General features: G+C 38.6%; 1 protein-coding gene across 3 annotated transcripts in view; it reads left to right on the top strand.

The window, feature by feature from the left end:
- The first annotated feature begins 211 nt into the window (after nucleotides 1-211).
- Nucleotides 212-25,871, top strand: part of arhgap20b (Rho GTPase activating protein 20b) — a 110,110-nt gene continuing 84,450 nt past the window's right edge. Inside the window, exon 1 of one of the 3 annotated variants that reach the window (XM_043704833.1) lies at nucleotides 212-482. In XM_043704833.1, the coding sequence (XP_043560768.1) occupies nucleotides 396-482 (87 nt within the window). In that variant the 5' untranslated portion in view covers nucleotides 212-395. Of the gene's footprint in view, nucleotides 516-25,871 lie in introns of all 3 variants that reach the window. The other 2 variants (XM_043704831.1, XM_043704834.1) reach the window with 2 other exon arrangements.

Raw genomic sequence — 25,871 nt, forward strand, 5'->3', positions numbered from 1 at the left:
TTTATTATTACAAATGCATAAACTAAACTAATAATATTAGAAGTTTCTAAAAAATCACTTTTCAGAAAGATCCCCTTTAAACCTAGGATATGAACTGGTAAAGCAGACTGCTGTACAGTTAGCACTAAAGGGTTACAGTAAAATGAGGCACAGCAAGATGAGGATGACCTTATTTAGTCAGTAAGGAGGAACAGCCCATGGATCAGAATTGGACTCTGTCCCAGCTCAGTGGAAAGAAAAACTGTGTAACTCTCATCTGAGATCAAACAACAAGTCCAGTCAGATCATTATCAGGGGATTTATGCAGATTGCAAAGCAAATACTGTACACAAATCATTCCTCCTGTTGGACATGGGAAGCAAGAAACATGTGCACTGAAGAATCGATACGGCATCATGACTCCCCTGCAGAATAACGGAGTCCAGAGGAAACAAAAAGCAGAAAGTGGAAGCCGAATGTTTAAAACATCAGAGACAGAAAAGGTTGGTTTGAAAAGATAATTCCCAACCGCAGAGGTAAACTTTTTAAAGAGCTCACATTTTAAAATGTTAGTTTTACTTTAGTCGGTTTGTAGCATTACGAAGCACTTTCTATTTTTGTTGTTAAATTTTCTCATAGAAAGTTCTTTATAATATAAATAATATTAATATAGTAAATTATAAATTCAAAGAAAGACTGCTAGCCATCAGGAAAAGATTCTCTTTTATAATAAACAATGACTGGTAACTGAGATGCAGGGAATACTTTGTTTTTAAAGTTCCTAACTGTACTTTTAAATTCACTCAGTACCTACAACTCAAAATATCTGATTACAATTTTGCAGATTTCCAGAGAGAGCAAATTGTAAAAGTTTATGTTTTATTCACTGTATCTAGTGTAATTAATCTATTGATAATTGCAGATTACCTCTGTTGCTTTGATTAACCAATTGATAACTACTAACTTGCAGAATCACCTAAACCAATGGTAATTTGCTGATTGCCTCCACTCAAGTATCTGAGCCACTTACAGACAACACAATTATTAACCCATTAATGTCTGATGCATGGTTTCATTGATATGTCTTTGTTAGTGTGACATCTCCTGGATATAACTTTGTCAAAGGTTTACACGTTGCAGCAGTTCTGTCCAGCTTCATTCTCACTTTGATGGAGTTTCTCATCAGTGCATGGTCCCAGAATTTTTGCCAAACTCCTCTGTATTACTTGATCTAGTGACACATACAGACCTCCTCTGGGCCATTGTGTCTTTATGGAGGGATTTCCCGTGTTCATTGTTACTACACATTCGGAAGTTCATTACCTTCAGGATACACCTGATAAACATTTTCACCATATGGTGTCGAGAAGGAACTTTGGTAAGGTCCTGAATTTCGAGATTCTTCCCAATATCACTGGAAACCTTTTGTGGAGAATAATTCAGCATTAGTGTCAGGATGACTTGCTATTATGCAGTCTACCAGAAGTTATGTTTCATTTTTACACACCCATAAGTTGCAGCATTCCTTTCACTACCTTCATAATCTTAAACGGCTCCATAATCTTAAATTTCACTGCTTCTGTCAGTTTGCTCTCTTATATTTGCATTAGCAATTTATGGGTTAATGTTCTCCAGAGGACATAAGAACATAGCTGAAAAATGTGTTGCTGGAAAAGTGCAGCAGGTCAGGCAGCATCCAAGAGCAGGAGAATCGACATTTCGGGCATAAGCCCTTCTTCAGGAATGAGGAGGGTGTGCCAAGCAGGCTAAGATAAAAGGTAGGGAGGAGGGACTTGGGGGAGGGGTGTTGGGAATGCGATATGTGGAAGGAGGTTAAGGTGAGGGTGATAGGCCAGAGAGGAGGTGGGGACGGAGAGGTCGGGAAGAAGATTGCAGGTCAAGAAGGCGGTGCTGAGTCCGAGGGTTGGGACTGAGATAAGGTGGGGGGAGGGGAAATGAGGAAGCTGGAGAAATCTGCATTCATCATAAGAACATAACCTGGTACAGGACTGAAGTAATACTGTATTCTTGGAGGTTCTGCCTTTTGGAAGAGGCCCCATCTGCTAACTCAGATGGATGTAAAAGTTGAACTGACATCTCTATTTATTGAAATGTGAAAGATTTATTCCAAACCTGGCCAACAATTGTTGCTCAACTATTACCACAAGTAATAAATTTCTTGGTCACTAAACTCATTGCTTGTTTTGGGATCATGCTGTAGGTTAAGTGCTGCATTCATCTATATATAACTTCAAAATAAGTAATTTATTGATTTGCTTTCCAGTGCTGGAGAGCTATTAAAGGCACTCTGTAAATGCAAGTCTTTCTCATAATCATTTTTGTCACCTGGTAAACAGACAAACAATTTGTGGGATCTGTTCCTGGTCTTGATGTAAGTTGTTATTCGCCAATGCAGGATGCTAAAGATTAACAGGGAAGGTTGCTCAAACCACCTATCAATATTTTAAACTCTAGTGTATGCTCAGCTGATTATCAAACTTAATTAAACAGTTCACTTAACAAGACAAAATACTGCAGATGCTGGAAATATGAAACAAAAACAGAAAATGCTGGAGAAACTCAGCAGGTCTGGCATCATCTGTGGACAGAAAAATAGAATTAACATCCAAACTGTGGTATGACTCTTCAGAATTAGAAACAAACAGTTCATTTAAAATCTTCCAGATGTAGTGGGCATTGCTGAAATGTTTTTTCTTAAAAGTTGAAACCATTAGTATATGTTTTAGTTTGCATGGGGTGTCTGTCTCTTATTAGTGACACCTTCCTTCAGGGGCAGAGGGGTTCCTTTAAATTGTGCTGATGAGATTGGACCTTGCCTGGTTAAAAGAGGATAGAATTCAAGCAGTGTAGTTGGCGCCAATCTGACAGCATCATTTATTTTTTACAAAAGCAAAATATTGCGACGTTAGAAATCTTAAATTGAAAACAAATTGGAAATATTCAGCAAGTCTGGCAACATCTGTGGAGAGAAAAATAGAGTTAACATTTCAGATCTGTGATGTAATCTCATTTGATTTTAGCCTGTTTGATTTTAGTGCTATTTATTTCCAAATTGCAATATCAGTTTTACACTCATTTTTGAACATAGAATTATTGAACTTTTGCAATGATTTGGATATGAAATCAAAATGATCTAGTTGACATAAATACCCAGTGGCATACTGGAAGCAGCTAAATTTGAGCTTAGATATGAACAAGGGAGTCGATGCATGATGTTTCATATGAGTGTATTGTTGCACACAAATTCTATTCTAGGTTGCCATTGTGAGGCAGTATTTTTTAATGGAAATTCTTAAATCCATAAGAACTTAAATTTCCATTTGACCTGTTAAGTTGTATACCTTTCTTTCTGGGCCCCCAGACTTTAATTTCCATGATCTTGGTGCTTTAACTCCAAATAGGAAGAAAATGAATTGTATTACTAACAGGATTTTAGCAAAGTGTGACAGTAAGTGAGTGAGATCTTTGTACTGAGCAGATTCAAATATGGGGAAAATGCCCAGCCATCAGTTAGTTTATAGGCTTTGCCCGTTTCAAATTTGGAATGAGTCCATTAGAACATCACAGCTTTTTCTACTTACACTTCTCTCTTTTTTTATTATTAGCTGAGGCAAAGATTACACGTGCAAGGACATTATGCTGGAATTGTATGAAACCCTAGTTAACCAACAACTGGAGGACTGCATTCAGTTCTGGTCTCTAGGAAGGATGTGATTATATTAGAGAGAGTGCAGAGGAGATTTAGCAGGGCACTGGCTGGGCTGGAAGGACTGAATTATTAAGAAAGATTGGAGAGGGTGGGATTGTTTACCTTGGAATATCAAAGGTTGGAAGAAGTCCTGATAGAAGTGTATAAGATTATGAGTGGGATAGGTAGGTTGTTAGGAGGGCTCTTTCTCCATTGAGAGATCAATAATCTGGAAACAAGGTATGAGCCAGAGGCTAAAATGAGAATTCAAAAGAATTGTTTTCACCTAGCAGTTGATGGGAGCCTAGAACTCACTGCCTGAAAAGGTGTCTATGTCAGAAAAAGTTCATAATGTTGAGCAATATTTGATATTCACTTGAATTACCATAACTTCCAGGGCTATGGGCCAAAAGCTGGAACATAGGATTGATGTAGTCAGATCTTTGTAAACTGGTGAGGACATGATGGGTCACATGGCCTCCTTCAGTGCTGTAAACATGTTACGAGTCTCTTCCATATGAGGTTGAAGAGCTGGTGGGTACATGTTTGATGTTGTGAGCATTTTGGAATGAAGAATTATGATTATTTTCTGGTCAGATGGTGGTAGAGTAGGGCTTCTGAGCCCAGTGCTTGTCTACTCCATCTGCTTTTCTTTTCATTTTCTTTTCTCTATTATATTTCTTATTTCTTGTCGAAGAGTATGGTCACAGCGCCGACATCAGTGGCGGTGAGTGAACCCAGCGCGGACTCGAGTGGGCCCAGCACTGACTCATGGTTGCTATGGCAGAAGTGAGTTTGTGTTCCTGGCGGTGACAGTGTCAGATTTGGGTCGGTGCAATATCCAGCAGCATCAGTGGCACCTGCATTGGTGAGGTCCAGCAAGAAATAATAGTGGCGATGACATTGGTAGAGATAGGATGGTGTCGAAGAGTGGCAACATTGTACAACACATTTCACTGTGTTTTGTAACAAAGTACATGAGACAACAACAAACAAATAAATAAATTAACATTACATGGCCATATCCATAGACTTAATTAGGTAAAATAATTGTGGCATCTAGTCCAAGACAATCTTGTGTCTCAACCATGCTATGTTTACTGAGCTCAACATGGAAGTGGTAAAGACACTGGTTTTATGTTGAGCATCTTGATTTAGAGAAACATCATTGTCGAGTTTGATTTCATTTAATGATAAGATTAGGATTGCTAGCAGTGCATCCTGTGGTTGAATGGCCTGGATTTACACATGTGAAATTGCCATTTCAGCAAGGTTATGGACCTAATAGCTATGGAATGATCCCTATCAATACATTATTGCTTGTATGGAAGAAGGACAGAGAATGAAAAACAGGTATAACTTGCATTTATATAGTGCCTTATATGTCTTCAGAATATTTCAGTATGTTTCACAGCAACTGAATTACTTGAAGTGTGGTCACTATTGGAATGTAAAAAAAACACATTAGTTAAATTGTGCACAACAAAGTTCCACAAATTGCAATTAAGTTTCCATATAATATGTTTTTGTGATATTGGTTGAGGAATAAATGTTCATTAGCAAATCAGAAGCATTCCGCTGTTCTTCCTAGAATATTAACATATAATCTTCAGTTTGCACTACAGGCAGGAACAGGAAAACAAGGCACTGGTTTAGCTTTTGACTAGAAAAGCTGAATATGTGGAAAAAAAAGTAAATAAATCACCCAGCTGTATTGGTCATAATACTAGAGGCACTAGCTTACGCATAACATTTCCCAAACCATCTTAGCACCAGTATTATGTTAAGATTTCTTGTCTGAATTATTTTTGGAGGTCAGCGTTTGTTGTTATGCAGACAAACATAACTATTCTCTAAAGCAAGATCACATAGCATTGAATAGAATAGCCATAGTTTTTTTTGCTGATATCGATTAAAGAAGAAAATTGGTTATGACACTGAAAGAATTTATAAATAATGTTGCAACAACAACTGGACAGGAATATAAATCTTCAATTTGCACCTTCATCCCGAGATCACACAACAATCCTCAGTACTACACCGGGGTTTCTGTTTAGCTTAATCTGGTGACAATATTAATGAGGATTTTACAAATATATAGTGGTATTACATTATGAACACCCTAAATCACTTAACTGAAGCTGTCTTTCAGAGAGTGTGAAAATACTGTTGATGTGCTTAAAACAGGAAGAGAATTTCATACAGCAAATATTGTAACCAGGAGTATGAATTCAAAGTTAATGAACACCACATAACCAATGGTTTTTCACGTTCTGTGACCTGAGTTCAAATTGGGCCCAAAAAATAATCGAAAAGTTTCTTATCAAATTGCTATTTTATTCAAAGCATTTCATGCAGTGTGTGCAATGACCTTCATTATGTAAGAAGAAATGTTCCATTTTCCTGTAGTAAAATTGTTCATTCTGCGAAGCACAATTATCAGCATAAAGTCATTTGTGTTTCCAAGTTCAGAGCTTGAGTGCCATGTAACTGATCTTGTACCAACACAGTTAAACATCGTGTTCATTAGTAACAACCAAAATGTAGTGGCCAACTTGCAGTATACTTGTAAAATACTTTTTGGCTTGCTGCACACTTATTGAACCATTTGACAAAAGTAACTTCATCTGCTTATCAGTCTGCGTTTGGGAATAATGCTTCAGCAGTGGCCATAAAAAGTTAACATTTCCAGAGATTACAGAAATGGAAAAAATAGATTACAGGGACATTACTAAAATTGACATTTGCAGTTTCTTGTTGAGAAATACAGTAAAATATGGGTCAAACCTATATCCAAACCTGTATCATATCCAATATTTATCTTATACTTTTATAGCCGAATTGCATCTGCAGTTAAAAGGTCAGTGATATTAGTTGTGTTTAGATAACTATGTCTGAAAGCATGTTCTTGACCTTTACCAGGGCTTCAGCTTATTCCTGCTTGATAAAAGTTAAATACATCAACAATGGGGAGTGAAAATAGAAATCATTTCATTTATTTGCTTGCACGCTTTCCAAATTTATTGTTGCATGTCGCAAAAGGAGACTTTTTTTATAATTTGAGCAGTCTAAATCAGAGAATCATAGAGTTGTACAGCACAGAAACAAGCTCTTCAGTCTACCTCTTCCATGCTGACCAGATATCCTAAATTAATCTAGTCCCATTTGCCAGCATTTGGTCCATATCCCTCTAAACCCTTCCTATTCATACACCCATCCACATGCCTTTTAAATGCGGCAATTGCACCAGTCTCCACCACTTCCTCTGGCAGCTCGCTCAAGACATGCACCACCCTCTGCATGAAAAAATAGGTCCCTTTTAAATCTTTCTTCTCTCATCTTAAACTAATGGCCTCTAGTTTTGGACTCCCCCAACCCAGGGAAAAGACCTTCTCTATTTACCCTATCCATGCCCCTCATGATTTTATAAACCTCTATAAGGTCACCCCTCAGCCTCTGATGCTTCAGAGAAAACAGCTCCAGCCTATTCAGCCTCTCCCTATAGCTCAAATCCTCCAACCCTGGCAACATCCTTGCAAATCTTTTCTGAACCCTTTCAAGTTTCAAAACATCCTTCATCTAGCAGGGAATTGCATGCAGTATTCCAAAAGTGGCCGAATCAATGTCCTGTACAGCTGCTACATGACTTCCCAACTCCTACAGTCAATGTACTGACCAATAAAGGCAAGCTTACCAAACGACTTCTTCACAAACCTATCTACCTATGACTCCACTTTTGTGGAACTTTGAACTTGCACTCCAAGGCTTCTTTGTTCAGCAACACTCCCCAGGACCTTGTGAAGATCTATGCAAGAGTAGAATAAAAAAAGGGAAAAGTCCAGAGGACCATCGCAGTGTTTGTAAAACAGCATGCGACAAGTATTGGATAGGCTTAACAATATGATAGTGTTAATCTATGATAAAGCTCCACCCACTCTGATATATAACACATCCACTAGATACAGCATCAACAGTTTGAGTTAATTGCAGACTGGGACAGTTCCTGATGGAAGCACTCGTGTCTTACCTCCCTTTAGTTAGTAATAGTGTATATGCCTAAATGTTTATGCAATCTGTATATCATAACAGGATGTGATTTACTACAACTTGGTAATCTAAGACAAGAGCCTATTCTGTTGAGTCTTATTCATGGTTGATTCGCCTTTACAAACTGTAGAACAGCCCCTTAGACTAACATCAGAGGAGAATTGGTGAAATAGTGTGTAAGCCAGCATGCCTCTGAGGAAGAAACCAATTAAAAAACTGTAATTCTTGGAAATGAATGTACTGATTCTCCATTTTGAAGTATGCAAGATGATTCAGACCAGTATGTCTCATAATTCAGTTTTACTGGTATTTCGATTAACACCATATCATGCCTTCGTAAGATGATAACAATAGTTTTCTCATCGTTGTTGCAACAACACGAAAGGTCACACCAAAGAAAAAGGTTAGAAGCTACAGACAAGGAATCATGCATCAGGGCACAAGTTTTCTTTTGTGTTTTGCCCAGCGTTTGAGATGGATTCCTACATAAAGAAGACAAAAATGATTTTGAAGTCAATTGTATAGGTAAACACAATAGCTATTTTCTCACAAGGGGCTTGATATTAATTCTCAGCTTAAAATACAATGCCCAGATCACTTCCAATCTTGATGGAGGGTTACATATAAAGTCAAGGAGAAATAGAGACATAAAGCAAGGAAACAGACCCTTCAGTTCAACTTGTTGATGCCGACTAGATATCCTAAATTAATCTAGTCCCATTTGCCAGCACTTGGTCCAAATCCCTCTAAATTCTTTCTATTCATGTACCCATCCAGATGCCTTTTAAATGTTGTAATTGTACCAGCCTCCATTACTTCATCTGGCAGCTCATTCCATACAAGTACTACCTTCTGCATGAAAAAGCAGCTCCTTAGGTCTCTTTTATATCTTTCCCTTCTCACCCTAAACCTATGCCCTCTAGTTCTGGACTCCCCCACCCCAGAGAAAAGACCTTGCCTATTTACCCTATCCATGCCCCTCATAATTTTGTAAACCTCTATAAGGTCACCCCTCAGCCTCCGATGTTCCAGGGAAAACAGCCCCAGCCTGTTCATCCTCTCCTTATAGCTCAAATAGAATCATAGAGTGATAGAGATGTACAGCATAGAAACAGACCCTTCGGTCCAACCCGTCCATGCTGGCCAGATATCCCAACCCAATCTAGTCCCATCTGCCAGCACCTGGCCCATATCCCTCCAAACCCATCCTATTCATATACCCACCCAGATGCCTTTTAAATGTTGCAATTGTAACAGCCTCTACCACTTCCTCTTGCAGCTCATTCCATACACGCACCACCCTCTATGTGAAAATATGCTCTGTAGGTCTCTTTTATATCCTTCCTCTCTCACCCTAAACCTATGCCCTCTAGTTCTGGATTCCTTGATCCTAGGGAAAAGACTTTGCCTACTTTCCCGATCCATGCCCTTCATAATTTTGTAAGCCTCTATAAGGTCACCCGTCAGCCTCCAACACTCCAGGGAAAACAGCCCCAGCCTTTTTAGTCTCTCCCTATAGCTCAAATCCTCCAATCCTGGCAACATCCTTGTAAATCTTTCCTGAACCCTTTCACGTTTCGCAACATCTTTCCGATAGAAAGGAGACCGGAATTGCACGTAATATTCCAACAGTGGCCTAACCAATGTCCTGTACAGCCGCAACATGACCTCCCAACTCCTGTACTCAATACTCTGACCAATAAAGGAAAGCATACCAAACGCCTTCTTCACTATCCTATCTACCCGCGACTCCACTTTCAAGGAGCTATGAACCTGAGCAACAAGGTCTCTTTGTTCAGCAACACTCCCTAGGACCTTACCATTAAGTGTATAAGTCCTGCTAAGATTTGCTTTTCTAAAATGCAGCATCTCGCATTTATCTGAATTAAATTTCATCTGCCATTTCTCTGCCCATTGGCCCATCTGGTCATGATCCCGTTGTAATCTGAGGTAACCCTCTTCGTTGTTGACTACACCTCCAATTTTGGTGTCATCTGCAAACTTACTAACTGTACCTCTTATGCTCGCATCCAAATCATTTATGTAAATGACAAAAAGTAGAGGACCCAGCACTGATCCTTGTGGCACTCCACTGGTCACAGGCCTCCAGTCTAAACAACAACCCTCCACCACCACCCTACCTTTGAGTCAGTTCTGTATCCAAATGGCTAGTTCTTCCTGTATTCCATTAGATCTAACCTTGCTAATCAGTCTCCCATGGGGAACCTTGTTGAACACCTTACTGAAGTCCATATAAATCACATCTACCGCTCTGCCCTCATCAATCCTCTTTGTTACTTCTTGAAAAAACTCAATCAAGTTTTTGAGACATGATTTCCCACACACAAAGCCATGTTGACTATCCCTAATTAGTCCTTGCCTTTCCAAATATATGTACATCCTGTCGCTCAGGATTCTCTCCAAAAACTTGCCCACCACCGACTTCAGGCATACCGGTCTATAGTTCTCTGGCTTGTCCTTACCATCCTTCTTAAACAGTGGCACCACGTTAGCCAACCTCCAGTCTTCCGGCACCTCACCTGTGACTATCAATGATACAAATATCTCAGCAAGAGGCCCAGCAATCACTTCTCTAGCTTCCCACAGAGTTCTAGGGTACACCTGATCAGGTCCTGGGGATTTATCCACCTTTACCCGTTTCAAGAAATCCAGACATCCTCCTGTATAATTTGGACATTTTGCAAGATGCCACCATCTATTTCCCTACATCCTATATCTTCCGTATCCTTTTCCACAGTAAATACTGATGCAAAATACTCATTTAGTATCTCCCCCATTTTCTGCGGCTCCACACAAAGGCTGCCTTGCTGATCTTTGAGTGGTCCTATTCTCTCCCTAGTTACCATATTGTCCTTAGTGTATTTGTAAAAGCCTTTTGGGTTCTCCTTAATTCTATTTGCCAAAGCTATCTCATGCCCCTTTTTTGCTTTCCTGATTTCCCTCTTAAGTATAATTCCTCCAACCCTGGCAACATTTTTGTAAATCATTTCTGAACCCTTTCAAGTTTCACAACATGAAGGATGTGGAGGGAGACCATAATTTCACATAATATTCCAAAATTGCCCTAACCAATGTCCTGTACATTGCAACATGACCTCCCAACTGCTATACTCAGTTCTCTGACTAATAAAGGAAAGCATGCTAACTATTTTCAGATGGGACACTATCTTCAAATGCAGAACCCTAAATTGAGCATGGAGTGCTACCAGGGAATCCTCAAAAGCAGGTGGGCTTTCCTTCCACCCAGCAGCTTACAGAAGAGAGGACATAGAGGACCGGTAGTCTTCTAATTCAGGAGTGAGTAAACGGTTAACGAAAGTGTACTAGACCCTTTCCGTGAGAATAACATGTTCTTTCCTGAAAATCGTTTCGGTTTTGGGATCAGTACTTTGAAAATTGCTTTTGGCCCTCCATAGCCTGTTAACACGGTCATTCAGGACTTTAACCAACAGTTCATTGAATGTCTTTGTGTTTCCGTCTCTCCCACCATCCTCCACTCAGCCATCACTTTGAAAGTATCACAACACCCCAGAGGTGTCAGGAGACTAACAATCGGGGATTGTGATGTTCAAAGTGCAGACATTTGAAGAAGATCTCACAAACACCAATCAGATGAAGAATCAGTTTAACATAGTTGTTATGTAGGAGAGACTGTCAGAATTCCCTTTTTTCTTCAAATAGTGTAACAAAATCTTTGATCTGAATATATGAATCGCAGTTGACGTAGCATCTCATGGAAAGGATGGTACCTCCAAGAATGTACTGCAGTGGGGAGACAGATAATTATGTCTTGGAGTTTTATCAAAGCTGCTCCTAATGTAACTGCACTGCAGCAGCTCTGAAGAAATTCTGGGACTATGGCTTTTAATCCTAGAGTGATGAATTGACTCATAATTCTTTGAACCCAAGGACAAACTAAGTACAAACCGATGAAAACAAGTAATGTCAGTAAGATATAAATATGGCTGGTATTGACACTTCAGTCCCAGGTACAAAAAATGCCAAATGCTATAACTTTTTCACTGAAAACAACAAATGCTGGAGATAACAGTGGGACAGGCAGCATCCATGGATACTGTCTGACCTGCTGTGATCTCCAGCTTTTGTTGTTTTCAGTACAGATTCCAACATCTGCAATAATTTTCTCCTATAATTTTTCACTTGTGTTAAGTGCATGCAGGCACTGTTATTGAAATCAGTACAGTTGGAACACCAGCCAAATACTTGAGCATAATGAATGAGTTAACAATGACCAGTACTGGAAATTTGTCAATGTCATCTTTTTTATTATTGTGCTGGAGTTGAGATTTGTGTCTGGAAAATGTTTGGTAAAAATACTGTAGGTTTTAAATCAAATCTCACCAAATCACTGTTTTCTCAGTTGTGTGCCAAGGGAGGGACAAATGGTTTCATTGTAATAACACTAGATGCTGGGGTAAATTGTGAGGCCCAGCTGGGATGAGTCATTTTATTTAAAACATGCTTTTCCTTATGTAGGAGTACTGGATGGTATCATGGGTCAGAACACTTTTTATGTCATAGTTTAGGGCTTTTGAGAGGGCCATCGAGACAGAAATCCATTTTTGTTGCCTTGTGGGAGTGAAACTGAGTTTGAAACATTGTACTTCCTCAAAAGATATCTCTCCTGACTTGAACATTCAGGACTGAGATGCCATTAGGGGAACAAAGTTTCCCTTCTCTATGTATTGGACGGTTATGACGAGATTGCCATTTTTGATAGCACACTGGCAATGTAAGAATACTGACAGGTCACTCCACTGTTTTGTAGGGGGAACTGAAATACGGTTGATCATTTTTCTTTGTTGTTCCTGGTTTAATTACAATAAGAATAATACCAACTACACCATTACTCCAAAGACTGCCTGGAAATAAACTGAATTATAAAAGTTTACTGAACAGAGCTTGGAGTGCTGCCTTGAAAACTCAGTGGGTAGAGGTCGTACCCATTGTCACACAAAGACGAAAAAGCCCAAGTATCAAACCTGAGGCCATATCGTAACCTGGCAGTGGTGTTGAGCCATCTCACCACACTCAGGGAGGAAGTTGCACATCTGAGAGGATCTGGTGAATCAAACAGTTCTCTTTTACAGGCAGTTTTGTTTCATTGGGAGTGGTGCTCACTGTGGGACTGCAGTCAGTTTCAGAGGGAGACATGGTGTAGAGATGGAAGCTACCTTAAAGATGAATCAAGGGATTTACTGGGACTAGGTTGATAGAGCCCATGAGGGGTCTGGGAGTACAGGATCATCAAACAGAGGTTCTGAGGAAACTAGGGGCTGTGAGAATTAAGATATGGGATGTCTTCCGATAGGCACTGGAGGCAACTATTCATTTTTATCCAGCCACAAGCCTGCTACATTTCACCTAGCAGATTGGACATGGCAAAATCCCAGTGTCCATGGGAGGAGATTGTTCAGTGGCCATTGATTGGGAACTTAAGAGCCTCCATTTGCACCCTGGTGAGTGTGCTCCCTGGCACCTCTGCTGTCAATGATAAAATGACAGGCTGGATGGGTAGGCGGTGGGCTGAGCTACATTCCATTTTTACAGGTCCTGATATCTGCCATCCCACACAGGAAAGCCTCGTCTGTGCTGTATTCCCTGATCTTAGATGTGGAATGCATTTGGTGTTTTAGAGATGCCTTCAGTGCCTCTGTACTAAACATAGGGAAAGAAAAAATAGTTCATGGGAGCAGCAGAGCCAAGACCGGTCCTATTCCCATCTGACATGCTGCCATACATACTTTCCCAATGGAGCCATTAATCAGATATTGAACATTTTAATTCTGGTTATTTTCTTCCCTCCATGTTCAGGTCTCAAAGTGCAATTGTAACATCCCAGCTACTGATTGGCTGAAAATAGTTAATCGAGCGCAACGAATTAAAATTTCTATCCTTCTGGTGTTTTGGCTCAGTGCTACAAGAGTTGAATTGTCACCTCATTACAATTTGAGGAATGACACCCAGATAACGTTGTGTGACAGGGAAAAATAAGACCTGTCTTCCCTCACTTTCTTTTATTCATTCATGCGATGTGGACATCATTGATTGGGCCAGTGTTTATTGTCCATCTCTATTAAATTTTGAGGAGGTGATGGTGAACTGCTTTCTTGAACCATTGCAGTCCTTTTGTGTTGATACACGTAGAAATATGTTAGGGAAGGAGTTGAATGATTTTGACCCAGTGACACTGAAGGAATTGGTCACATGGTGAGGTGAAGGTCTTTGCTTAGTGCCCAGCAGAAGTCAGGTGTTTGGACCTGAGACAGAGAAGTAAGGAAAAGACAAAAAAAGGAAGGTTACTCCACTTTCTCTGTCTTGCATTGTCCCGAATGATCAGTTCAAGTATAGTATTGCTAAAGACTTTTAAACTCCTTTGTTTTTGAAAAGCAATTTGCATGCCCCAGAGCAGGGCATGGAGTGGGGAGCAGGTAGGTGGGTGAGCATGATGAACAAACCAGAGAAGGAGCGAAATTATAGTGATTGTTTATTTATTAATCTGCACGCTGCATAATGGTTATTGTCGTAAGTACCTTAACCATATTGACCAGAATTCATCTCTGTTCTGATCTAATCTCAGCTAAGTGGAACAATTTAAACGCTGTAAACGCCCGATCAGATATATTTAGGGAAGTGAAGATTTTACATGATTACTTATCATGATGATTTCTTTGCTTGAAAATGTGTGTGTGTATGGACAGCAGGCAAAGATTAGACTGAGCTCATTCACAATGCAGTCTATGCTTCCATAACCTGTCAACACTATCTCAACTCACAGGTAAAGAATGGACACTTAGTAGGGGTAGTCAGGAAGGGCTGCTGCTTAGGGAACTGAAACTCCTCAAGCAGCAGCTTCTCAGTTATTGCTTCTCAGAGTCGATAGTAAGAAAAAAAAAGGAAAGTAAAAACAGTTGTTACCAGAAGAGTTCAGTAGAGGTGCCGTAATGTGTCTACATTTCAGTTCCATCACTGAAACAAAGAAATCACTTTACCCTCCTCCCTACATGAATATGGACCCATTCGTTAAATGTTGGCAGGAAATCTTACATTTTTCTTGGCTCTGATGACAGGAAGTACTCCCGTCACCCTGTCGCTGAGAAGGTTTCTCTACAGCTCTCTCTACTGCTATTTTTGCTAAAGGCTCGGAGACTCTGTCCTGAAAGAATTTGGAAAACAATTTACTATTTGTATTGTAATGAGGCAAGCATGGAAGGAAGTCAAATGTGTTAGTTTTGCATTGCAACTGAAATCTTAATTCTAAACTTGTTTTAGAATTTAATAAAGCATCTTCAAAAAGCACAGGCCTCTCAGTCTAATGTTTCATTTGAAATGTTAGTAAATTAATACCGAAAAGAACTATTTTTGACCACTTGAGATTGACACCAAGAATAATTTTTAACTGTCCTATAATATGCAAATTTCTGTAAAGTGAATTTACACAGGGGAGCTAAACATTCACTGGTTTGCTGGCTTACTACCTTACATTATATATCTATCTTAGCAAAAATGCAGTTTCCAAATCAACAGGTTTATTAGTAATATTTTAAAATATTTTGGGACTTAAATGATTTCTACACACATGCTTTCAGCTTCAGCCACAATTCCGATTTATATCAGTTACTTAGCTTCTTTATAGTTTATGCATCAAAGTACAATGAATACAGATCATTGAACAGATTAAATTAATCAAACATAGGTCCATTAAACCATTGAATACACTACAATAAAGCCAACATCGTAGCATTTCAGTGGGATTTTGAGGCTGGAATGTGTTGTAACAGAATACTCATTCAGAACTTAAACACTACTAAATAGAGACTGCAAGCTGAAGATTCCATTTTGTGCTCACCAAAGTAGCAAACAGACTTGAGTAAAAGGACACCACTTTATATGGTGTGAGAGGACAGTACTGATTGATTAGACCATCAACGGTATGGAGATGCAGCAGAAACAATTAACTGTCAATCTTAATTCTTAGATCAGGTAGATAGTTTGCGATTAGTCAGGGTTTGCATGCAGCAGACGTTGGCTGTCTCCATGCCCCTCTTTTGAAAACAGTGCAACATATGGACAAATTTTACTTGCATAAAACAGGTCCTGTGTATTTATATATGTAACTCCTTGAATGCTTCAATGCATCACACTGTGAACATGACCGAGGATCTTTATTTTGTTTTCAGTGTAACTCTTAGCATAATTCAGCCTGTTGCATTGTTAGTTTATGCTGAGTTTGTTTATCTCAGTGGGTGACAATGGAAGTATGAGAATTTAGCTCAATGTTTCTCCATTGGGAAACGTTCCTACATGTTTGCTATCGAGTGATTTCTCCCAGGTTGTATGATCATTTCCTTGTAGTAAAATGGCTTGCTAATATTTAGTTAGTATTAAAACTTGCATCACTATAGTGGTTAAGTTATTGTAGAGCGACCTGTATACTTGGAACTATACCAGGAAATAATTCAACATTTCCACATGAAGGAGTTGATGAATCAAGAAAATGCATACTTCTTTCTTTTTTCCACAGATACCCCAGTCATTAATACACCCTAACCAGTGAACCAGTAAGTTAGCTGCAGCCCAATTTCTGTTGCTCTGTGGACCTCAGTATACTTTCTTGAATAGTTCATGTTACTTTCTCAAGAACTGCACAATCTCAGGATTTTGTCAGAGTTAGGATTTTTGGGGAAGGATTAGAGGGATGAGAGACATGAGGAGTTGAAAGGAACAGAAGGACGATAAAGATAAAAGGGCATACAGACAGACAGTGAGAGAGAGGGGGAGAGAGCTAGAGAAAGCTAAAGAGAAGCAAAATGGAACAGTACGATAAACAAACAATTGTTCATGACTGTATCTTCTGATGAATGTTAACAATTTGCTTGGCCTTTTGAGCTGCGACACTCAAGATATAACCTTTGTTTGGAATTTGGCTAGAGATAGATTGCATTACTTGTAAATGGTACTTACTGTACTTTGATTAGCTTATCTGAAAAACTGAATTAACCAGAACTGAAGACAGGCCAGCAGTATCAAAAAAGGGTCAGAGCAGAAATTGAAGGAGTTCGACTTTCAGTCATAAGGCAAGAAAGGAGTAAGAAGGTGATCGAAGATGACAGGACGGAACCAAACATTTAGAGTCATAAAGTCATAGTAGAGAAACAGATTCTTTCAATCCAACTCATTCATGCCAACCAAATTTGGCCCATATCCCTCTAAAATCTTCCTATTCATCTACCTATCCAAATGTCTTTTAAATGTTGTAACGATACCTGCATCTATCTTCCTCTAGCAGCTCATTCCACATACGAACCACCCTCCATGTGAAAAAAATTACCCCTCATGTCTCTTTTAAATCTTTCTGCTCTCACTTTAAAAATAAGCCCTCTAGTTTTGAACTCCCCTATCGTAGGGAAAAGACATTATCATGGTAAATGTCAAGGAGGATCCAAGAAGTTTCAGACAGGACAAGAAAAATAGAAAGTTAAATCTCACTTAGTGGAGGAGCCACAGGGTGGTATGGCAGAAACTGACCATCCAGAGCTGCTCATAGGGATATTTTCACTTTAGCTGTATGCTTGACCCAAGCCTAATATGACATGTGAAACCCTCTCACATTATAGATTCCCACTGATTAGTTCAACATTTTTCCTTTCCAATTTCTCTCCCAATCTGCTGCTGGGAACAGTCTTACATAACACTGAAGTAACTCTTTATCATAAATGAAATCAAACTTAACATTTAGACATAGTTTGCAGTCAATAATATGACATCGCTAGGCTATTGAATAGTGGGCTTCCTGAAGAAGGGCTCATGCCCGAAACGTCGATTCTCCTGCTCTTTGGATGCTGCCTGACCTGCTGCGCTTTTGCAGCGACACATTTTCAGCTCTGATCTCCAGCATCTGCATCCTCACTTTCTCCTATCGAATAGTGGGACCAATAAGTTAAATGCATTCCTGTCTTGTCTGATATTCAGTGCATGTTCAGCTAATCCTGCTGGCTTTCCTACACAAATGTTGCACTTTGTTCCCTCTGCTGGTGGGGGCAAGTCCCTCTTATTCAATTAGGACTGACCTCAGAATTTCTGACATGGTCATTCTCTTGTTTCATTGGGTAAGGTACAATTTTTTAGATTAGATTTAGATTAGATTCCCTACAGTGTGGAAACAGGCCTTTGGCCCAACCAGTCCACACCACCCCTCTGAAGAGGAACCCACCCAGACCTATTTCCCTCTGAGTAATGCACCTAACACTATGGGCAATTTAGCATGGCCAATTCACCTAACCTGCACATCTTTGTACTATGGGAGGAAACTGGAGCACCCGGAGGAAACCCACGCAGACACAGGGAAAATATGCGAACTCCACACAGACAGTCGCCCGAGGCTGGAATCAAACCTGGGACCGTGGTGCTGTGAGGCAGCAGTGCTAACCACTGAGCCACCGTGCCGTCCCGTCACATTTGCTTCGTCACATTTGTTAATATTTATGGTTATGTGAGGTTACTCGTTTTTGTAGTAAGAATAAAAAGGATAGAATTTTGTTTTAAGAGTGAAACTTCTCAATGTTGATATTCTTAGAGCATTAGGTGTATTCATATAAAACACAGACAGCTGTCTGGCAGGTACAACAAGTGGTTTAGAAGGCAAATGGCATTTTAGCCTTTATTGAAAAGGGAGTGGAAAACAAAAATACCACAGCTCTATGAGGCTTTGGTTAGACCCCAGCAGGGGTTCAAGGCACAGTTTTGGTCTCCATTTCTAAGGAAGAAATAAGTTTGTATAGTCAGTGCTACAGCAAAGGTTTATTGGATTGACTCATGATTTGTGAGCATTATCCTATTTGAGAAGCTGAATATGTAGTGCTTGTAATGAGGTCAGCCAGGTGGACTTCATAGGATATGAGTTCCCTGATCAGGGACCCTTGGCTGCCAGATATAAACAGGAGTGTCAGACATTCTGTTCATACTAAGAGCTGGTTCTGAAAGAGTTGGATCAGCGTCAAAGACTCTCAATGTGTAAATAAAGGGTGAATTATTGACGGGATACTGGGCTCTGTGGAGTTATTTCAAAATAAATTGGGTGTAACTCTCTGGGGTTTAGAAGGTTGAGAGGTGAACTCATCAAAAATACAATATTCTGAAGAAGCTTGATAGGATAGACATTAAGAGATGGTTTCCTCTTACTAAGGGGTCTATGATACAGGGTTAGTGTCAAGATAAGAGATTGATCAGACTGAGAGTAAGAACAATTTCTTTATTCAGGTAGTTATGTATCTTTGGAAGTCTCTATTCCAAAGGCTTGTGGGTGCTGTCTTATTGAAAATATTGCCTTTGCTTAGATTCATATTTCATCCGTAAAAGCTCCCTTTAACAAAAACATTATATATTAACAGTAAATCCTTATCTATTAGCTCAGCAGTGGTGATGGGGTCAAAACATAAACAATACGTATATTTCTTTTTACCTCATTAAAAATCTTGAATCCCAACAGAGTGGAAACAGATCATTTGGCCCATCAAGTCCACACTGACCATCCAAAGAGTATCCCATTCCCCTACTACTCTACATTTTCCCCTGATTAATCCACCTAACCAACACATCCCTGAACTCTATGAGCAATTTAGTATAGCTAATTCACCTAACCTGCACATCTTTGGACTGTGGGAGGAAACCGGAGCACCCAAAGGAAAACCACAGACACAGGGAGAATTTACAAACTTCACACAGACAGTTGCCCAAGGATGCATTTGAACCCAGGTCCCTGGCGCTGTGAGATGTTTCATGTTTTACACATAGATTACCACAGCAACAGCTCACATAAAATCATAAAATCAATAGCCAGCAAACATTTAAGGAAAACATTTCAAGAAACAACTGTTTGCAGAACATCTTAAAAAAACCCTTACTGTTTTTATTCCACTGTTCTTGTAATTAAGGTTCCAGGAGTCTGACATATCAAAATATAATCTCAACATTTATATTGTTCAATCTGTTTTATATAACATATGGAAGACTTATAAACCTAACTTTATGTGGATCAATAATCTATCACTGGACTATGAAAAATGGATTTAATAGATTTAACAGGATTTCAGATTAACATAAAATTGGAGAAGAATCAACTCTAATTCTGCAGTGTCGTACTGGAGTTTCTGCCTCAATTTTGGTTTCAGTCACAATGAGGTTTCAAGTCATGATCTTCAGAATTTGTGCTAATAGTGGTATTTTCAAAATAACCAACCTGATACCATGTCCATAAATAAATTTACAGATAGATTCTTCATACTACTGCCCTCTAGTATGTTATCAAACAGGCCAAACCCCCTTCAAATACAACAAAGAGATAGCCTAGATCCTTTTATTATTTATTATAACTTTTTCTAATTTAAAGACAAGTGCAATGTGCTATGTTTCAGATGTAATTTGATTGGTTATGGTACCCGGCTTTAAGTAAAACACACTTTATTCTTATCCTATAGTTAAAATACAAACAAAAGAAAGAAGAATTGGTCTAGCTTTAACTCTATTGGAAAATTTAACAGAATAATAAATTATTTAACTACTACACAGCAATGGTTTGAATCTAGTAATGTCCCATAAACACACCCTTGGCAAAGGAACATCAGTAAAACAGATTGTCTCACATGTGATTCTGGCAGCAGAGAGAACTCCAGCTTTTTGTTGTGGCTGAGAGAGATGTAACAGGTTCCACAGCCAACTTAAATACCCCAAATTACTGAAAGCTAAACTCAAGTCCTGTTTCTGTGGGAGCCTGACCCCACCCATTCAGGCTGCTTCTTTTGCTCCAACTTTTAAAACAAACCCTAGCCCTCACAAGCTGTTTACTTTATTGGCTTCAAATAGACATCTCTATACCTCTGTCTCAAAACGTCTCCAAAAAAAGAACAAAATACAGCTCTTAAAGCCAGAGTATTGTTATAAGCATTGTAAATGAAATTTATGGAAATGACTCCAGCAGAAACATCAGTTTATCTTTTATTCTTTACAGACACTGAAGGCATGTTGTGACTTTTCACATTTACATTTTAACTCATATTTCCAACATTTACAATGTACAATTGTAGAGATTGTACAATTTTTGCTCCTATGTCTTATGGTCTTAAGGTCTTTATAATTACATATAGTAGGGACTGTTCAGTGTAAAATAAATTATAATTTCAGAAACTACAAGCTTTAAAAATATTTTTTGCTTTTATGCTATTTGGTTCAGTCAAACTTTCCTGATTTGGAATCAGCATGGATAAATGTTGGCGTTCAAATTCCTGAGAAGTTTGTCACAGTACTGGTGTATTTCTGGAATATGCAATTATTACTGTGAAGGTTTCCCCAAAAATGTAACTTTCATTCTATTGTGAAAAAAAACTGATTAAAATCAATGGTGACCTCAACTTTCTAAAACATACCAACATTTTTTTAATATGCTTCTAAATTTCCATATCCTCACAATCTACACACATTAGATACACAAAGCACAAACATCATGCAACTCCAAAGGATGGTTGCCACTGACTTGCAGCTTTCAGTGTAATAACTTTCAAAACTAAATTTACTTTAAGTTCACACATTGACATCTGCTCAGTCTGCTTTCTGATATTGTTGCCAGATGGGCTGATTATGAATGCTTGGCTGAGCTCCCAGAATGGATAATACCTACAGCCCTGTAGGCACTGTTGATATGCTTGTAAGTGAGTGATAGTTTTATCTAATTGACAGCTTTATTACCTTGTACGAATCTGATCTTCCACTGGAGAAGTTTTATTATGATGCAAGATAAGTAATTTCTTGAAGGAGTTGGGAAATGGGGCTCAGGAAAGTTCCTAACTCTCCAGACTCATCTCCATTAATGTCATTGACATCACAAATGGCTGTGATTGATCAACAGCTTTTAAGACATTGTAGGTTGAGTAGTTCCTTATAGTGGATTTTTTAAAAATCCTCATAGCTTATAGTGTCAGGTCAGGAGCATTTCAAAGATTTGCCAGACTTGCAAATGGCTAATTAATTCTGTGCTTTGTAGATACTGGAAGAATGGGTATAGAAGATGAATGAGCCAGACTGAACCAGCTTGGGAAATATTAAAGAGCATACATAGTTGGTATGAGGTGATATTGAAGAACAGGAGTTATAAAGGTGCATGAGCCGGCAAAAGGGCAAAGAGAGTAGATTGGAGTTTGGGGCTTGAGGGCATAACAATTATGATAACAACTAGTTTAATAGAAAGTGGCCTTCCGGCCTGCAAGACCTGACATATCCCTGCCTTCAATACTGCTCCAGGCTTGATTCCAGAGGTAGTTGCCCTGACACCATGACGTCCTTGAAGAACAATATTAACAACATTAATGGGCATGGGTCTGCACAGTTGGGAACTTTCCTGACTCCCATTTCCCATCTCCTTCAAGAAACTATTGCCCTTAGGTTTTACTCACTGTTGCAAGCGTAATGATCAACTAAACAAATCAAGTGCTGAACTGTTTTATTGAATGAAATTCATGCTCAAGCTGTATAATGCCGTTGCTGTGGCTTAATTTTGATTTTCTTTTTCTTTGCTCTTACATTGTCTACCTTACGTTATACCTTCAGCAATACAATCAATCAAACTGAATTAGATGTCTGCTTCAACAGTAATATAACAGCATATGCGAAAGCAACTAAAAATGCAGGTGCTTTGCTGGGATGTAAAACCTGAGCAATAGCCAAGCTCTGTTATATTCCTGATAACCAATGGTGAAAGTAGAAACCAGATCCAGTTTTTACTTGAAATAAATTCATTCACAGACTGAAACATTGCAAGTATATATCTCCTGATTCCACTCTATTCCAACTCAGTGAGTATCTCTTTATGTGTGCTCAAGTAACCATCCAATCAATGTCCTTCATCCTGTATTACTTCTGCCTGAATTGATACAATTAACAAGCTGCATAGAAATTATGCTAAGATTTTACAAAAAGACTATTTTTATAGAGTTTTACATTTAGTCTATTCATCACTCCGGAAAAAAAAACATAAATGTCAGAAAAAACACAGAGCAGTAGAAATAATAGTAAATGTAAGATGAAGTGATGGGAAAATAATTAGAGAACTCAAGCTCTTCAGAAATGCCTAGGTGAAATGTCATCCACATACCAAAAATAATTCCCATACAGTTAAGGTAAACCCAAATTGATGTGATATATTAAACCCCTGTAGGATTAGGGGATAGGAATTTAAATTTAGGACAAGTGATAAATATTTTGAATATTTTGCTTGGCACGCTAGCGGTGTAAAAAATGTCATGAGTGTTCACTGGTTGGATGCAGCCAGGAAACGTGAGGGTACTAGAAGATTAAGCTTTCATATATTAAATAACTTATCTTATCCTACACTTTAAGTGGTGATTTTTTTCTTGAGGCACAGTTCCATTGGTAGTAACATTCCTCTGGAAGTTTGTCATTCTTCACAAGTCAAATTAAATCAGTGACAGTCTGCAAGCTATGCACAGCTGCGTTAAGTCTGCTTTGACTGAGTACTCACATAGCCATTGCGTTCTCACTGGAATCACTAGGTAAGGATTTGGATCATTGGCAGATTTGTTCCATCTGTGGCTTAAAGGTCCTGAGGTTCTAATTCTGACTTCACCTCAATCATTGCCCTGTCTAGAGACCCAGTTAACTTAGTGCAAACATGTCTTTAATGAAAGGCTTTCGTACTGCTTGGTGCATTGATATATTAAACCTTTGAGCAGAGTAAAATTTTCTTATGTAACACGTAACTTGGTTATATATTGGAATAGTGCTCTTCAGTCTATTTCCATGACCTTGCTATGTATCCAAACAATTCTTGTGTTTCGTTCTTTTTATTTTCTGTTGTTATGTTGTCCAAAAAAATCCCAAGTTTATAATAAATCAGGATTGAAACATCTGTTCTTTCTTCCTCAACATGTCTTGCATGTGTCAGAAACGTTTGAACTCACAAGTATTTTCTGAGTCTCTAGTTGCTTATTCAATAGAGGAAATACAACTTGCCTTTAGATCTTTTATTTATGAAGTTTCAGACTAACAAACAAAAAGTGACCTCTAATTCTTCAGAGTATAGCAGCTGTATTTTGTGATGATATTTTCTTATCATTAGGAAGTGTGAGAAAATCTACCTTCCCAATAAAAAGATGTATTCCTCGTCATTGGCACAGACACGAATTCAATTGTTGGTGCCAAGAAAAACACTTACTTTTAATGTCCTTTTTGTGAATTTTATGCTGATGAAGGTGAGAAATATTAGTGTTGCTGAAGGAATTTCAAGCCAGATACTGTTAGGTCATTATCCCACAGTTAAATGCAGAATAAAGCTCTTACTACTCAGCCCCAATAATTGTTCCTGATAGCCCAATATCACAATGGGCTGTTTCTCTATTTCCCACACTTGGCTTCTGTATCCTGATGAGTTGAGATTGTTACCTTATACTGAATTAGGGGCAATTTTGTGCTGTGCAACTAAATCGAAAGACTTCAAACTCATTTCAAGTAGGATATTCACAAACAGCAGATTAAAGATGCTTTTGTCAAGCTAGTTTTCATTTGCTTTAATACAAATTTCATGACTGAATGAATGTCATCGAGTCACTATTCTGTCCAATTTTTTAAACACCTCTTAAAATTCTTATTCATCCCATTTCAAGAACCTTAGTTACTTTAATTAATTTAGTTATTTTAAAATGTGCTGTAGCGTTGACCAATTCCCATTTCCTTTTCTATCGCTATCTCACTTCTCAGTCCAATTTCCAAACAACCTCAGTTCTATCGTTACAGTTGTTCCATGATTATTTAATAGAGAATGGACACCCATGGTCTGGATGGATTTCCTTTTTGCTGGCATATGCATCTCCATACTATGCAATTTACCCTGGCAACAACCTTCAAACAGTGAAGTTGAATGTTAGTTGAATGTAATGTGCTTTTGCAGAACTTGTGGACTACTCTGCCTTCCGACTATAAATGTTGCAAGTTAACATTTTTATGTGAATTAGATGTTTAGAGGTGTTGAGATGGTAAAAAGAAATAAAAGCTATATTTGCTCTATTTTAAAGCAATCCAATTGGTCTATCCACGTTCAAACACAAACTCTGCATTCAAACCCTCTACTTGTGTTTAGGCCTCAATTATTCACATTATTTCTTAACGACTTGGAAAATTGCAAAGAAAGATGTATATTCAACTTTTCTGATGACACAAAGTTAAGTGGCAGTATAGATAGTTGTAGATGATAGCAAAAAATTACAAAGAGATATTGGTAGACTAAGTGAATGGGCAAAATCATGCCGAATGGAGTTCAATGTAGGCAAGTGTGAGGTTATCCATTTAGACTGAAGAAGGATAGATCAAGGTACTTTCTAGATGGTATGAAGTTAGATAAATGGATCCCTAAAGTGATTTGGGGACTCAGGTGCATACATCTTTAAAATGTCAGGAACAAATGCAGAGAATAATCAAGAAACCTAATGGAATGCTGGCCTTTATATCTAAAGAACTGGGGTACAAGTATGTCAAAGTTATTGCACAATTTTGTAAAACTCTGGTTAGGCACCCCCCCCTTGGGGAACTGTGAGCAGATCTGGGCACCACCCCTCAGGAGGGATATATTGGCCCTGGAGGGAGTATAACGCAAGGTTTCAAGAATGATACATGTACTAAAGGGGTTAAAGTTATGAGGACAGATTATACAAATTAGGCCTATTTTCTCTAGAAGTTAGGTTAAGGGATGATCATATTGAAGTCTTCAAGATATTAGCAGGAAAATACATTGTACACAAAGATAAACAATTTCCATCAGTTGGAGGTTCCAGACTAAGGAGCGTAGTCAGAGAATGAGGGCTAGACTTTTCAGGAGAGATGTTAGGAAGCACTTCTATAGGGTAATAAATGTTTAGAACTCTCTTCCACAAATGGCAATGGATGCTGTTAATTTGAAATCTGACGTAGATACCTTAAAGAATGTTATGTATTAAAGAGTATTAAAGAATATGAGCCAAAGGCAAGTATATGAAGTTAGATCACAAATCAGCCATGATTTCATTGAATAGTGAAACAGGCTTGAAGGGCTGAA

Source organism: Chiloscyllium plagiosum, chromosome 15, assembly GCF_004010195.1.
Source record: "Chiloscyllium plagiosum isolate BGI_BamShark_2017 chromosome 15, ASM401019v2, whole genome shotgun sequence".
Lineage (NCBI taxonomy): Eukaryota > Metazoa > Chordata > Chondrichthyes > Orectolobiformes > Hemiscylliidae > Chiloscyllium > Chiloscyllium plagiosum.